The sequence below is a fragment of the Dunckerocampus dactyliophorus genome, chromosome 1 (assembly GCF_027744805.1).
Source record: "Dunckerocampus dactyliophorus isolate RoL2022-P2 chromosome 1, RoL_Ddac_1.1, whole genome shotgun sequence".
In the NCBI taxonomy this organism is placed as follows: Eukaryota; Metazoa; Chordata; class Actinopteri; order Syngnathiformes; family Syngnathidae; genus Dunckerocampus; species Dunckerocampus dactyliophorus.
In genome coordinates, this window is record NC_072819.1 from 49,109,054 (window position 1) to 49,122,992 (window position 13,939).

A 13,939-nucleotide genomic window follows, 5' to 3' on the forward strand; every position below is an offset into this window, starting at 1 on the left:
TTCTGGTTTGTTTCTGGTGTGTTCAGCAGGTTACTGAGACCAAAACCCACAGCTCTTAGTCTTGCAAATGAGGTGAAGCCAGGGCCGAGCCAGAACAATAGATGCTAACGAGCCAGTATCAGAGTCGTTCATACCCAATTCAGGGAGCGACACTTCCCTTTTATCGGAGGTGTTAACAGCAGGATAGGATTATACCACTACTCCGCCCAGGCTTAGTGTAAGGAACCTATAGTAGGAGGGTGTTGGCACACCAATTCCGCCCACTCTTACTGTATTTAAGGCCTAAGCTACCAGCATTTATTAGTTCGCTGACGAAGCTCTTCGGATGAGGAGCGAAACGTCCGACACCTTCTTCACAGAAGTACAGATGACGTCTCAAGAAGCCTTTTCCTCGATGGACAACTCCTGTACGACTGAGAGCCTACACAGACGCATTTTTGGAAGGTATGTGTCGCATTACATCTGGCGTAAAAGTAACTCCGCATTTCAGAAAAAGAACATCATACCAACAGTAAAATATGGTGGTGGTAGTGTGATGGCCTGGGGCTGTTTTGCTGCTTCAGGACCTGGACTTTGGAAGACTTTGGAGTGGCCTCGTCAAAGTCCTGACCTGAATCCTATGGAGATGCTGTGGCATGAACTTAAAAAGCTGCTTCATGCTGGAAAACCCTCCAATTTGGTTGAATGACAACAATTCTGCAAAGATGAGTGGGCCAAAATTCCTCCACAGCGCTGTAAGAGACTCATTGCAAGTTATCGCACATGCTTGATTGCAGTTGTTGCTGCTAAGGGGGGCCCAACCAGTTATTAGGTTTAGCGGGCAATCACTTTTTCACATAGGGTCATGTAGCTTTGGATTTATTTTCTCCCTTAATAATAAAAAGTTTCATAAAAAAAAAACTAAATTTTGTGTTCAGCTGTGTTGTCATTGACTAATATTTCAATTTGTTTGATCTGAAACAATTAAGTGCGACAAACATGCCAAGAAAAAAGAAATCAGGAAGGAGGCAAACACTTTTTCACGTGATCGGCATACGCCAATAAATGCCTTTTAACGCTGATCGCAAAAGCCGATCACCTCTGGCTCGTACTATTGCAGCATGCAGCCCGTAGTGAGTGTCCCCCGCCCACTTTCCTTCACACTACGCAGGTGTGCCAAACCCAAAACAAACATGTCTGCCATGTGGAACTTACCTGCCATTTGTGAGCGTGACATGCATTTTGCCCACTACAAAACATGCCATGAAACATATCTTGCCAAGATAGCAAGTTAAAAAGCTTTAATTCAGTACGGCATTTGAAGAAACAACGAGGCCCATGCACTCATCAGTCAAACGGCAGCCAATGTACCCAAACCCTGAACAGCACTCACTCGTATGTACTAGACAGTCAGCAGTCGGAAGCAAATAACCCGAAAAATAATTGAATTCATGGAACTGGATGACTCACCTCTGTCAGCGACTGCTCTCTCGCTTGGAGTCCCGCTGCGTGCTACTGGAGGTCCTGCTAGAGCTCCATCAGACGATATACTCTCACATCCAAACTCCCCTTAAAGAAGGCGTTTCATTGTCTGTAAGTTTCACAAGTGATATGTTCTCTTGAAAAAGTGAAATATGTTTACGTCTAAATGAAGATGATTTTATGGTTCTATTTTTCATACCATACAGCCAGGAGCAGGGCTGCAACCAGGAATTCAGGACCCCATGAAAAAAAATCACATTGGGTCCCCCCCTTTTTAGTTTTTAATAATTACCTAATTTTTTTTTACCTAACTTTTCCCCTTTATACCCCTGCAGACAAGTATGATGTTGTAGCAACCTGGAAGTTTTCAGTTGTGTAAATGTCAGACTGTATTGTGTGGCTATGAACACATCACGCATTTGCTGATATTCTTCTAGCTACGTCTGCTGACAACATTAAAGCACAGATGTGACTCATGAGGGCGGTATCGGCTAGGTCCCATACATCAGTGGTCCCCAACCTTTTTTGACCCACGGACCAGCTTGTGTTCCCACAAATCTCCCACGGACCGCGGGTGGGGGGTGGGGTGGGGTGGGGTAGGGTTTGATGGGGGTCAAATTTATCTTATCTCTGGAGTTTTTCCAGAGAAATTATTACATCTCTTTTTGACGTGTGTGTGGTACAAGGCAGTGTGCTAGCATGAATTAACTTGAGACAAATGTGCACATTAGCACTCAGTAAGTCATCAAAACTTACCTTTATGCATTCCCACATAGTATCAGCATTTGAGACCAAATATGAGGTGAAAGAAAAATGGTAAAAATACAGTAGTAGTCTATCTGTGCGGCATGAGATAAAGTTAGCACACGCACAATGGACATGCGTCAAGTGAGACGGATGTAACAGAGAGAATCCGGCAACTTTTCAAAATAAAACAACATGGAAATTATTTTTTCTTTCTGTGCGGCCCGGTAGCAAATGCCCGGGGGTTGGGGATCACTGCCAAACATCAATTACATACGCTGGTACTGGATACTCATACTGGATCGGATCGGCCCCATCCTAGTTTTAACACTTACCCACACCAAATATTTGATGTCCTGATTGTTCGATATATTTATTGTATTAAACTAACCAAAAAATATAACGTCTGTCATTCTTGGCCCGTCTCCTTGTGGTTCATCCTCTAATCAGAGCTTCTGCAGAGGGAGCAGGCTGAGATGGCCCAACAACTGGCCAACCTGCAGACAGACGTGAGGGTGAGCTACGGCAATGATGCCCTCATGCCCGACCAGGAGTTTGGAGATGGCCAAACCGACCTGCTGACTCAGGAGGACACGCTGGGCCTGGGAGGAGTTGGCTTTGTCCATCCCGAGAGCTTCAACCAGCCCAACACTGACAACCAAGGTGAATGCTGCAGCATTTTGTCATTGGTCGATAGCTCAGTAGCAACTTGACGTGCTGTCTTCGTTCCCCCCAGTCGAACCAGTAGACTCTCGCCCCAGTCTTGACAGAGGCGTCCCCACACGGCCAGGTAGGTTTTGATGAAACAAATGTTCATTGGGAGAATTGTCACCGGTGAAGACTTTGATGTATTTATGTGAACAGAGTTAAATGCACAAGTATAAAAATAGTCAGGCAGACAGTTCGAAATAGATGACACGTTTGCAGCTTGACCTCTGTGTCTGTATAGCTGTTCAATGCTCTCATGTTAGACTGAAGCCTGAGTGGCTTCTGCACATGTGTATGAGGGAGCATGAGTGTCAGCATCCATAATAGATGTTGCTTCTCCTTCCCTTGACAGTGACAGGAATGAAGATGGAGGCCATTCCTGAACTCCGAATGGAGAAGGGGGACAGACAGAGTACGGAATATGAAGTTCACCACCAGAAACTGGTAAATACTGTAAAGACAAGGATGCTCCCTTTGACACACAGCAGACTCATTTTAAAAGGCGCCAGTGTGCTTGTACATGCAAACGAGCCGGTGAGCATAGAGGACCGGGCGCAGGCGTGCTCATGAAAGATGCATTCGCTGACACATGCAAGCTCACCCTCTGCCCCCTTCGCGATGCAAACTTGCGTTCATACTGTGCCCCGGTAAAATCGCCAAGGTTGTCGCCATGGAGACGGATGTCCATGGAGACAACCGTGGTAATGCATGCGACTCGCTTGTGCGGACTCTTAAAATCCTCCACCCTCAGATCAGACTTGTGTAGCGGTAAATATTCCACTGACAAGCCACATTAGTGGACTTACCATGAGGCTGCAACCCACTTTTTAGTCGGCCTCCAGTAATCCTCTCGATATTGTCATTCCAGCGCAAATGCCCCAATCTATCGTAAATCCGTATACCCCATTCTTCTCACCGAAGGTCTTTAATCCGTTTAATCCGTGCGTTTTATAGCATATCACATTTTGACATTCACCATAAGCAGGCTGGTGTCAGGGTGTCACTCATCTTAGTAATTTGATACCCATAACAAAAAAATAAAAAAAGACAGGGCTGCCATGTCAAGATGCAGTTCGTCTGAATTCCTGCTGCATCTTGCTGGTAGTGCGCGTCACCTGACAAGTGTCTCTGCCTCAGGTCTTCTTTGCAGAGGATGTGGGCTCCAACAAGGGCGCCATCATTGGCCTGATGGTTGGCGGTGTTGTCATAGCGACAGTAATCGTCATCACCTTGGTGATGCTTAGGAAGAAGCAGTATACGTCCATCCACCATGGAGTCATTGAGGTGAGAAGCAGACCTTTTGGGTGATGGACGCTATTGCACATGTGCGTGTGTGTGTTTGTGTGTAACCCTCCTGTCTTCTTTTTACTCAACTCCAGGTGGACGCTGCCGTCACTCCGGAAGAGCGCCACCTGTCGAAGATGCAGCAGAACGGCTATGAGAATCCAACCTACAAGTTCTTTGAACAGATGCAGAACTGAGGGGAATGTCATCGACATACACACGCACACACACACACACGCACACGCAACACAAACTAACATCTCATTCCACACATCAAGCACCTTCCTTCCCCCACCCCCCTCCCAGAGTAGTCTTGACATCTCCAGAGCGCAGTGTGGCATAAACCAACCAGTAACCGAGCATACGGAGCAAGAGCAGCCAGGGATTCTTTCATTGATGCTTGGGCGGACACTGTGGCAGAGCCAGTTTGCACCGTTTGTTTACTTTATTGGAGCGAGACACCTTTTTGATTAGAGAGCGTTTTTATATGTTGCTCCGTCTGGGCCTGCTGATGTATTGGAATGGCCCCGCCCAGTGGCCAAAAAAAACAAACCCTGCATGAATGAAAGAAGCTTGTTCTCTCTTTACTGATCCAGGGCCAGAGCGTTGTGTTTTTTCCTGGCTTGTGACAATTTTAGGGGCGTAGGGGCAAACCTGGCTTCTGATCAGTGGGATTGTGGTTGCGTGGCTCCTTATGTCTCATGTTCACAATTTTTAATTGCTTTTTTTTTTTTTTTAAACATTTGAGGTTTAAGTTGAGCAGCACTTTTCAGAAATGAAGCACAGTTTTCCTTCTTTTTTTGCACCACGGCTGCCCTCTCGACACTGGAGAATAATGAACCCGCTCTCCATTCCTCCATCCTCTTTTCTTTTTGTGCATTCTTATGACAGCTGGGCTGCATTATGTCACACACGGCTGTCTGGAGATGATAATGAACACGTTGACGGCGATGCTAGTAATTACGTATTCTGAATGAGCTGTTTTTATTTTAAGAGTTTCTCTATGGTTTCCAGTTTTGTTTTTCAAAAAAGATTGAAAACAGAAAAAACAAATGTAAAGTCCTTTTTTTAAAACTCGCGTGTAATGTACTGAAGTAATGCTGAAGTCGTAGTTGTTCCTATGTAGTGCATGACAACAGGATTTTGAAAGAAGAAAAAAAAAACACACAAAAGATCTTAACGCTGCTCTCTCGAGAACCCCCCTCACTTATAGATTGTCATCTTAGCAAGATTGTACATTTAGTATCTTCTCGTGATCACGTGACTTCAACGAATGAAAACTGTATCAAATCTAGATGCTTTGATATCTTCAAGTACACACTTAAAAAGAGATCTGTGATTTTTTTTTTTTTGTTTTATTTAAGTGTGTTTCTACATTTCCTTTTTTTCCAGAACCATTCTTCTTTTTAGGCAGGCACGGGCTGGCTTCATCTGTACATTTTCATTGAATAAAATATATTGTGTTAAAGATTCTTGTGATTGGGGGCTCACCCTGCTTTTATTTTTGCTCAACTCATTTTGTCGCCTGGAGTGGAAAAGCTGTCTTGTGTGGGCGGCGGTTGCAGGACTATAGAAAGGATGGATTAGAAATGTGCGTGTGTTTTGTCATTTTTAGTCTGGTGTCTCCCCCCCTCCCCCCCAGCTTTAAGCTGACATTGTATCCAATTTTGGTTCTGCAATTATTTTCCTGTCCACTGATAGAACAGGTGGAGCTCTGATAGGGGGAGTAGGAGAAGACGGAGAGCGTGGTAGAGAGGAAATGACTTGCAGTTCTGGATGGATAGCCAGCCTGGCGGGCAGTCTGTATTTATAATGGCTTTTACATCACCCATCCACCATCCATCCAGCCCCCCTGCTCATCCCCTCACCTCCCTCCATCGCTTTTGTTTCTCTTCAGGCATGCTGATCACCTCCATGCCACCCATGCACATTCTACTTCTCAGAGGATGAGCACTGCTGTCTGTAAATACATCATTAGGGTGAGCTCTTGAGGGCGGCCGGTATGAAGGCAAGTATTGAACGTAACCTTGTCAGTAAAGTAGCCAACTCTTTCTAAAGCATTGTTGCATATCAAGAAGCATAGCGTGACCTCTCACTCTGTCAAACATCCGCAGTACAGTATCTGGGAGTGCGAAACGTTTGGCAGCACGGTTTTGCTGAGCTGCTCACAAGAGGCCCAACAGGGGGCAGTAGAGCAATGGAAGCAGGGGTTTCTTTCTGTTGGTTGCATTGGTTTTGTTGTCGATTGTGTAATATTCTGCAGGCCATTTGCATTGACTGGGAAACGCTTTCTACACTGTATTCCATAATAAAGTTTTGAATGTACCTACAGTTACATGGTGTATGTGTGTCATGTGTCTTTTCACCTTGGGAAATTGTAATATCTTCATGATATATGGGCTTATAAATTGTATAGTAATTATGTAGTCATTTTAATTATATGATGAATACGTTTAATATTAATAACGTTTTATATTGTATTGTATTATCTTCATGACATATGGGCTATTTTGTGTATTTAACATATTTATTATACAGTGTATTAGCTATAAAGTAGTGTAATTGATAGTCATGATATATGGCCTATATAGTATACATCCATCCATCCATTTTCTATACCGCTTCTTCCTCATTAGGGTCGCGGGGGCATGCTGGAGCCTATCCCAGCTGACTTCGAGCGACAGGCGGGGTACACCCTGGACTGGTCGCCAGCCAATCGCAAGGCAATATAGTATACAGAGTATATTAATTTAATGTCTTCATGATATGAGTGTATTAATATCGCCATGTAAACTAAACAATGTATTAATATATGCGGGCTGTATAGTGTACTAATTTAATGTCTTCATGATATATGGGATTTATAGTGGTGCATTTAATGCCTTAAATTTATATGGGCTATATACAGTAGTTAATATCCTCACGATATAAAGTGTATGAATTCATGTGTTCATGATATATGGGTTGTATAGTAGTGCGTGAATTAATATCTTCATGATTTCTGGGTTGTATAGTTGTGTATGAATTAATCATGATATATGAACAATATTGTAGTATATTCAGTTAATATCTTTACGGGCTGTATACTGTAGTAGTGTATTTATTAGATAGATACCTGGCAACGACTCCCGTGTAATGAAGTGTGTTAACAAGGAAAAAGCCTTTTGTCCCAGGCTTCCCCATGAATGTTTAAAACGCAGCGCCGCACAAACCGGCGGAATTTGACCCTCGCCAACTCGCACAGCCCCTGAACTACACATTTCCCACAATACACCGCGGTCCTCCACATTGGGTTGTTGTGTCCGCAGTGTCAAAATCCAAGGTGAGTTGTGTGTATTAACAGCAAAGGATTTTCAACTGCCATATGTTCACCGTATATTTGTGCAAGCTAGTATTGGGCTATTTTGTTAGATTCGCGTGACTCGCGTAAAGCAACGCTGCTGTTTGTCCCGCGAGTTAAAGCTAGCTTGTTAGTTGACGAAGGTAGCTGGCGCTAGCTAGCTGTTAGCTTTACGCCGACGACCTTGTGTTGTGCGTTTGCGAACGACTGTTGTACTACTCAGAAGACATCAGGGATATTCCGGACACATTTAAGGATGAACCTAAAATGCAGTACTGTTTAACATTTACAGATTAACTTAATTTGAGCGTATTTAATGTTGAATGCACACGTCCAACATGTTCAATACATAAGCCACAACTTGCTGTCCTCTGACAGTTGTGTGTATACCTGCGCTTTTGTGGGTAGTATATTATCTACTAATATAAAGTCAAGATTTTATGTAACAATCAAAGCATCTAAAGACTAACGCGTCTCTCTTGTTTTGTTTTCTCTCCGGAATAGCAAACTAGGTAGCGTAATGGACATGCTAACGCTATGCTAACCGTTAGATTAATCCTCGAAGCTAACGCTGTATATGTGCGTAAAACCTTAAAGGGGTATTGCAAGAAAACGTTGACAGTGTAAAATATGTTTTTTTCTCGCTACGGATATATCTAATTTGCCCGATCCTTTCTCAGGCAGGTACCAATTTCGTCTTAGTAATTACACGTGTGTTCCTCCAGATGGCGCTCCACCGCTTCCTGCAGTTGTCCTCTATGCTGCGCGCCACGGTCAACCAGACCCTACGCAGGAATATCGGCCTTTCTGCGGTCCTGTTCAACCGGGCCAAGGAGCTGGATCCCGTGCAGAAACTGTTCCTGGACAAGATCCGTGACTACAACACCAAGAGCAAGTCAGTCAACTACACCACACAACTCCTGCCAAAAATCCACACACGCACATAAAAACACCCTGCAGCCAGATACATGTATGTACAAGTCTGCACGATTAGCGAAGCGATAATGTAGCCATTGATAGTGGCTGCCCGCACAAATTCCATCCTCCCCGTCACACAGGTCTGCCCGTCTCTTTTCATCATTTATTTAATACCTTGGCTCTCCCAGGACTTCTGGTGGCATCGTGGATGCGGGCCCCTCTTATCAGAAGAACATGTCCGAGGAAGTATCCAAACTAGAGCGGCTATACGGCGGAGGAGACCTCACTAAGTTCCCAGAATTCAAATTCCAAGGTAAGATTCAACTCTCAAGCATTTGTTTTTTTTCTCCTGTTCAACCCTGTTCTTTCTTTTGTCCTTTATTTGAAGGAACCACCTGTGTATGATCACCTGAACTGTTCATTTGTTCATCGTGATAACACACCAGTGTGCTTTTTTGGCCACTTGTTTAAATGACTTTATCATAAGACGTTCAATCTTATTGTGGATCATGTATTCATCTGAAGTATTTTCAAACTGACCTTGGTTCACTGTGACATGCTGAGTGATACTTACTGACGGAGGCACTCACAACTGATAATAAACATCAAGCAAAAGTCCTAAACTGTGTTTGAAAGTAAAAAAAACAATGACACAATATCCTTTATTCATTTGGCTTTTGTGCTGTGATGTATCTCCTGTCTAAGAATAGTCAGCAGTGGCGACGCCATTCAAGCAAGATGGCTTTCACTTTTATATTCTGCTTCCAAGTTGTTTTGGGAACATTTTATCTCTGCACGTCACCGTATTGTTTTGAAGTTGCAAGCCATCTTTTTCCAGTCTTGCACTGCACCATCTTGGTATTTGTCACTAATGATTATTTCTCCATTGCTTTTTTCTTCTCTAGAGCCCAAGCTTGATGAAGTGGCCAAGTGAATGCTGTTCATCTTTGCTCCACAAATATCCAGTGTGTATTATATTTAATAAAAAATAGATGGTTGAATTTTTGTCATTGTCTGTAATGCTTAATGAATTACAGGAGAATTCACTCGGTGAACATAATAGCGTAGTATAGAGCCGTGGTTCTGGTATTTTATGTCGATATACTGTTTATTTGTACAAACCACTGTATGAGTTGCCGGCACCAACATTCTGCATAAATCACTTGATTATCAACGTAGATCAATACAAATTTAAGCTAGAAAAGCACTCGGAGAGCACAGACCTCCGCCAAGCACCATATTTCCACCCATATTGTGATTTACACCATAAATATTAGTCGTACGTTTATTTTATCTACATATTTAGATTGCTAATGTGAGCATGCTTGTGCCCTGCGATTGGCTGGCGACCAGTCCAGGGTGTACCCCGCCTGTCGCCCGAAGTCAGCTGGGATAGGCTCCAGCATGCCCCCGCGACCCTAATGAGGATGAAGCGATATAGAAAATGGATGGATGGATGTGAGCTTGCTAACACATAGCATAACAGTGCTAAGTGTTTATACATGTGTCTAACTATGAAAATGACTAAAAATGCTACTATGCTAATGTTGGCATGCTACATACAGTATTTAGATTCCTTGACCATGAAAACGTACCATTAGCAATTGTATTCCTAATGATATCAATATTAGTATAGTAATTATTCACAAAAGTTGCATTTTCCGGCATGGTGGTTTTCTTTTCAATCTATCTCTGTTGCTTTTGAAGCTACAACAAATCTGTTGGCACCCTCCAGATTCCACAGTGTCTTGGCTATACTGCATATAATGGTGTTTGTTGCATGTTTATAGCTTCATTTGTTGTCTTCCTAGGAGGAAAAATCCAAAGGTCTCCTATTTTTTCATATTTTGGATCGTAGTATCCGGAATGATTCCATTATCTGGATCAGTCTTTGATATTTTGTAGAACCTGTTGGAAACTTGTCCTGTATCCCCCCCCCCAAAAAAAAGTCAGACATCTGCAACAACTTAAAACACTTTACAAGTTGACTCAGGGCCCGCCCCAATTTCTGAGAAGCACTTCAACTATAGTACAGGATGTATCAAGAGAAACAGTCCCTGGTTTATAGCGGTTAACTGGTTCCAGACCCGACCGTGATACAGGATTCGATGTTAATAAATGGCATATTTTCTTAGAGCATAGAAAACCCGATGATGACTTTGTAAATTAACATTTTTAGAGCCCTGTAGGCATGAAATAACACCCCTATAGTCACCTTTAAACTCCCATTATTCATTGTTTACAACCCATCGCACCACTCACGCTGCAGGGACTCGAGACGGCCGCAAGCTAGCGAGCTAACCAGTTAGCCTCGAATTTATTTCTTCTAAACTTAAGAAGCCAAAAACTTACCACTTCCCCACGGAATGGGAGGACAACTTTTTTCATCTGGAGTCATTATTGCCACCTAGTGGCCACAATACTACATTGGAGCCACGGTATTGCGAGGGATGTCTGTACTGTTAAATGTATTTGGTTAGGCTTAAAATACAGCCAAAAAGTGCAGGGAAAAAAAGCTTCAATTAGCCATAAGAGTGACCGCTCCTTGCTCCTTACACTTCAACTTGCCTGCCTTAAACCTCACGAACCCTTGGCAGGACGCTCGCTGAGACGCTTGCAAATGGAGAATGTTTAACCACAGAAATGATGGTTGCAAGTATCTTTCTGTTTGTTTTTAAATTTGTGTCCAAACAACATACCAGTATAACACAGCTTTTCCATTGCATTGTCACTTCAGTTTCTTTATTGTTTATTGGCCTGTAGCTCATTCTAAAAAATATAATTTCACAAGAAAGCTACAAAACATGCAACAGCAAAAATGCAATTCTCGTAAAATGATGACTTTTTATGAGAATAATGCAATACGAGGGAAAATAATGTCATTTTCATAGCATAAAGTTGAAATATTAAAGAAAAATATTTTTTTTAAGTTGTGATATGACAAAGTTTTTATATTTTAAATTTTGTTTAGAAAATTAGGTTGCGGAAAAAGTTATGTTGCGAGAATAAAGTCCAAATATGATGGGAATAAAGTAGGCGTGTCACAAGAGCTCGAGATGATCAAAACATCAGATTTCTCGTTCAGAAAAAAAAAACCTGTCGTGATAATAAATAAATAAATTAATCCCGCGATAAAAGTGAACTTGATCATTTGGACGGCCTCTGCATATTGTCACGTGCATGCGTGTCTGTTTGCCTCGTCTCTCGCCTCCAAACAGGCATCATAACTGACACTATTGCATCATAACAGTGGTTTGTTTGGTCTAAACATTTTTGAAAATATTGTTTAGTGTCAAATTGTGGGACAGTAAACACTGCAAAACACACCTGCATTATTTTGCGACTCTATTAAATAATGTTTGTCCAGTCATATTTTTTCATTGTACTTTTCTTAAAGTTCATGTTTAAGTCTCGCCTCGTTCTCATGGACCCAATCTCGTGTATTGTCTTGAGTGTTGGGTATCTTGTGACACCCCTAGAATAAAGCCAGAATTATATGAAGAAAATTGAAATAGTTGGAAATGAAGGGGAAAAAAACCCCAACAGAATTGGGAAAAACAGGTGTAATTTTATGAGAATAAATTGTTAAGAGAAAAAAGACGTATTCTAACAAGAAAAAAAGTTGCAATTTTACGATAACACATTGGTAGTATTAAGAGGAAAAATAATGTCATTTCAGTAGCATTGAGTTGATATATTGAAGACAAATGTGTTACCTTGTTCAAGTCATAATAGTATGAGAAACTAAAAAAAGTACTCAGACAGCGCAGACCTCCGCCAAGCGCCATAGTTTCCCCCCATATTGGGATTAACACCATAAATAGTAATCCTACATTTATTTTATCTACATATTTAGATTGCTAATGTGAGGATGCTAACACATAGCATAATAGTGCTAAGTGTTTAGATGTGTTTAACTATGAAAATGACTAAATGCTACTACGCTAATGTTAGCAGGCTAGCAATGCTAACATGCAAACGTTAGCATGCTAACACCTAGCATGATAGTGCTAAGTCTTTATATGTGTCTACCTATGAAAATGGCAAAAAATGCTGCTATGCTAATATAAACATGATAGCAATGCTAACATGCTAATGTTAGCATGCTAACACCTAGAATGATAGTGCTAAGTGTTTATGTGTCTAACTGTGAAAATACTGTAGCTAAAAATGCTAGTATGGTAATGTTAGCAGTCTATCAATGCTAACATGCAAACGTTAGCATGCTAACACCTAACAAGTACCGAGAAGGCTAAATGTCCCGAATGAGTTGAGATTTTAAATTTGGAATGGTCTGAATCGGCTGAGAAATGTGGACGTAGTTAGAACCTCTGCGCTGCACTTGCGCTTGGCGGAGTAACAAACAAAACAAAATAAAGTTGGAATTTTTGCAAAATTAGGTTTGGGAAGAAGTTATATTGTTATTGGAATAAAGGTAATGTTTTATGGGAATAATGTCATAATATTCTGAGAAGAAAATTTACAGTACAAAGATTATTTAAGAAGAAAGTTGAAATATTTGTACTGATTCGTACTGATTTGGCCCATATAGGGCCTAACCGATACCGTGATTAATTGAAACAACAAGCTTAGATTAATTGACAAAATAATTGTTACTTGCCGCCCTACTATTAATTGTTATTGTGTGGAAAATGCCATTAGAAGAACAAATGTAAAGGTGGTCTCAAACTAGCACAGTCTGCATGTAATTCAAGATTAGTGCAGACACAACCTCAATGGAAAGTCAGGAGTAAAAGAAATGTAATGAGCAGGCAGCAGTAATGAATCACGGTCATCCATCATAGCAGCTTTTGCATGCTTGCCCAAGTAAGAGGAGGATGCTGGTAGAAGGACCACTTAAATATGCCATTTTTATTGAGATGTAATAAATGATGGGTTGTAGCGGTAGTGCAGCTTCCCCTACAGGTGCTAGCCATATTATACACGGAAATGCTTTATCTGGAATTCACTGATAACCGCAAGTGAACCAAATGTCAACTGACCTAGTTGAGGCTCTGCTGTCACTTTGAATTGTGCTGAAGTGACGGCGCTTCAGGGTAAAGATCAGAGACGTGTTTTATCTTCTCCAGGATAAATATTTGAAGCCCCAAAGTTATGTCATGCGGGGCACGTTTCCATCTGACCCCTTGCCTTTTTGTGCAGTCGAGCTTTAATGTCAAACTCTGGAAAGGCACCAAATCATGGATTACTGTGATTGGTGGAAATTGAGATCCAGATGTAGAGAATGGACAAAAATAGTCGCTGGATGAAACTATACTTTGAACTGTGGCACATCAGATGCCAGCCACTGACTGGAGTGTTGCAGATTCATGCATTTTGCTCTATCTCTCTGGAAATATAGCAGTCCTTTTGTTAATGATTGACTCGTTAGCAGAGTCAAGCAAATGAGTTTGGGGAGTTTGTTTGGGGATAGTTTGGATTTTTTGACATGAAGTTGTATGAGATCCCCATCAGCAGTGTAGT

At 41.8% G+C, this 13,939-nt stretch overlaps 2 protein-coding genes across 3 annotated transcripts in view; both read left to right on the forward strand.

Moving 5' to 3' along the window:
• appa (amyloid beta (A4) precursor protein a) overlaps window positions 1-6,532 on the forward strand; it is a 32,771-nt gene extending 26,239 nt beyond the window's left edge. For both annotated transcript variants that reach the window (XM_054793532.1, XM_054793541.1), the window contains 5 exons: window positions 2,656-2,868; window positions 2,942-2,995; window positions 3,266-3,357; window positions 4,051-4,197; window positions 4,293-6,532. In XM_054793532.1, the coding sequence (XP_054649507.1) occupies window positions 2,656-2,868; window positions 2,942-2,995; window positions 3,266-3,357; window positions 4,051-4,197; window positions 4,293-4,394 (608 nt within the window). In that variant the 3' untranslated portion in view covers window positions 4,395-6,532. The remainder of the gene's footprint in view (window positions 1-2,655; window positions 2,869-2,941; window positions 2,996-3,265; window positions 3,358-4,050; window positions 4,198-4,292) is intronic.
• Window positions 6,533-7,359: 827 nt separating this feature from the next.
• Window positions 7,360-9,456, forward strand: atp5pf (ATP synthase peripheral stalk subunit F6). The gene is made up of 4 exons (XM_054793767.1): window positions 7,360-7,519; window positions 8,263-8,432; window positions 8,644-8,768; window positions 9,361-9,456. The coding sequence occupies exons 2-4, from the start codon at window positions 8,263-8,265 to the stop codon at window positions 9,387-9,389; spliced, it is 324 nt and encodes a 107-aa protein (XP_054649742.1). The 5' UTR covers window positions 7,360-7,519; the 3' UTR covers window positions 9,390-9,456.
• The last annotated feature ends 4,483 nt before the right edge of the window (window positions 9,457-13,939 follow it).

Coding starts and splice junctions, on each gene's coding strand:
- atp5pf (XM_054793767.1), top strand. CDS start 8,263: ATGGCGCTCCACCGCTTCCTGCAGTTGTCCTCTATGCTGCGCGCCACG. Junction 8,433..8,643: donor GACTACAACACCAAGAGCAA/GTCAGTCAACTA, acceptor TGGCTCTCCCAG/GACTTCTGGTGGCATCGTGG. Junction 8,769..9,360: donor CCCAGAATTCAAATTCCAAG/GTAAGATTCAAC, acceptor TTTCTTCTCTAG/AGCCCAAGCTTGATGAAGTG.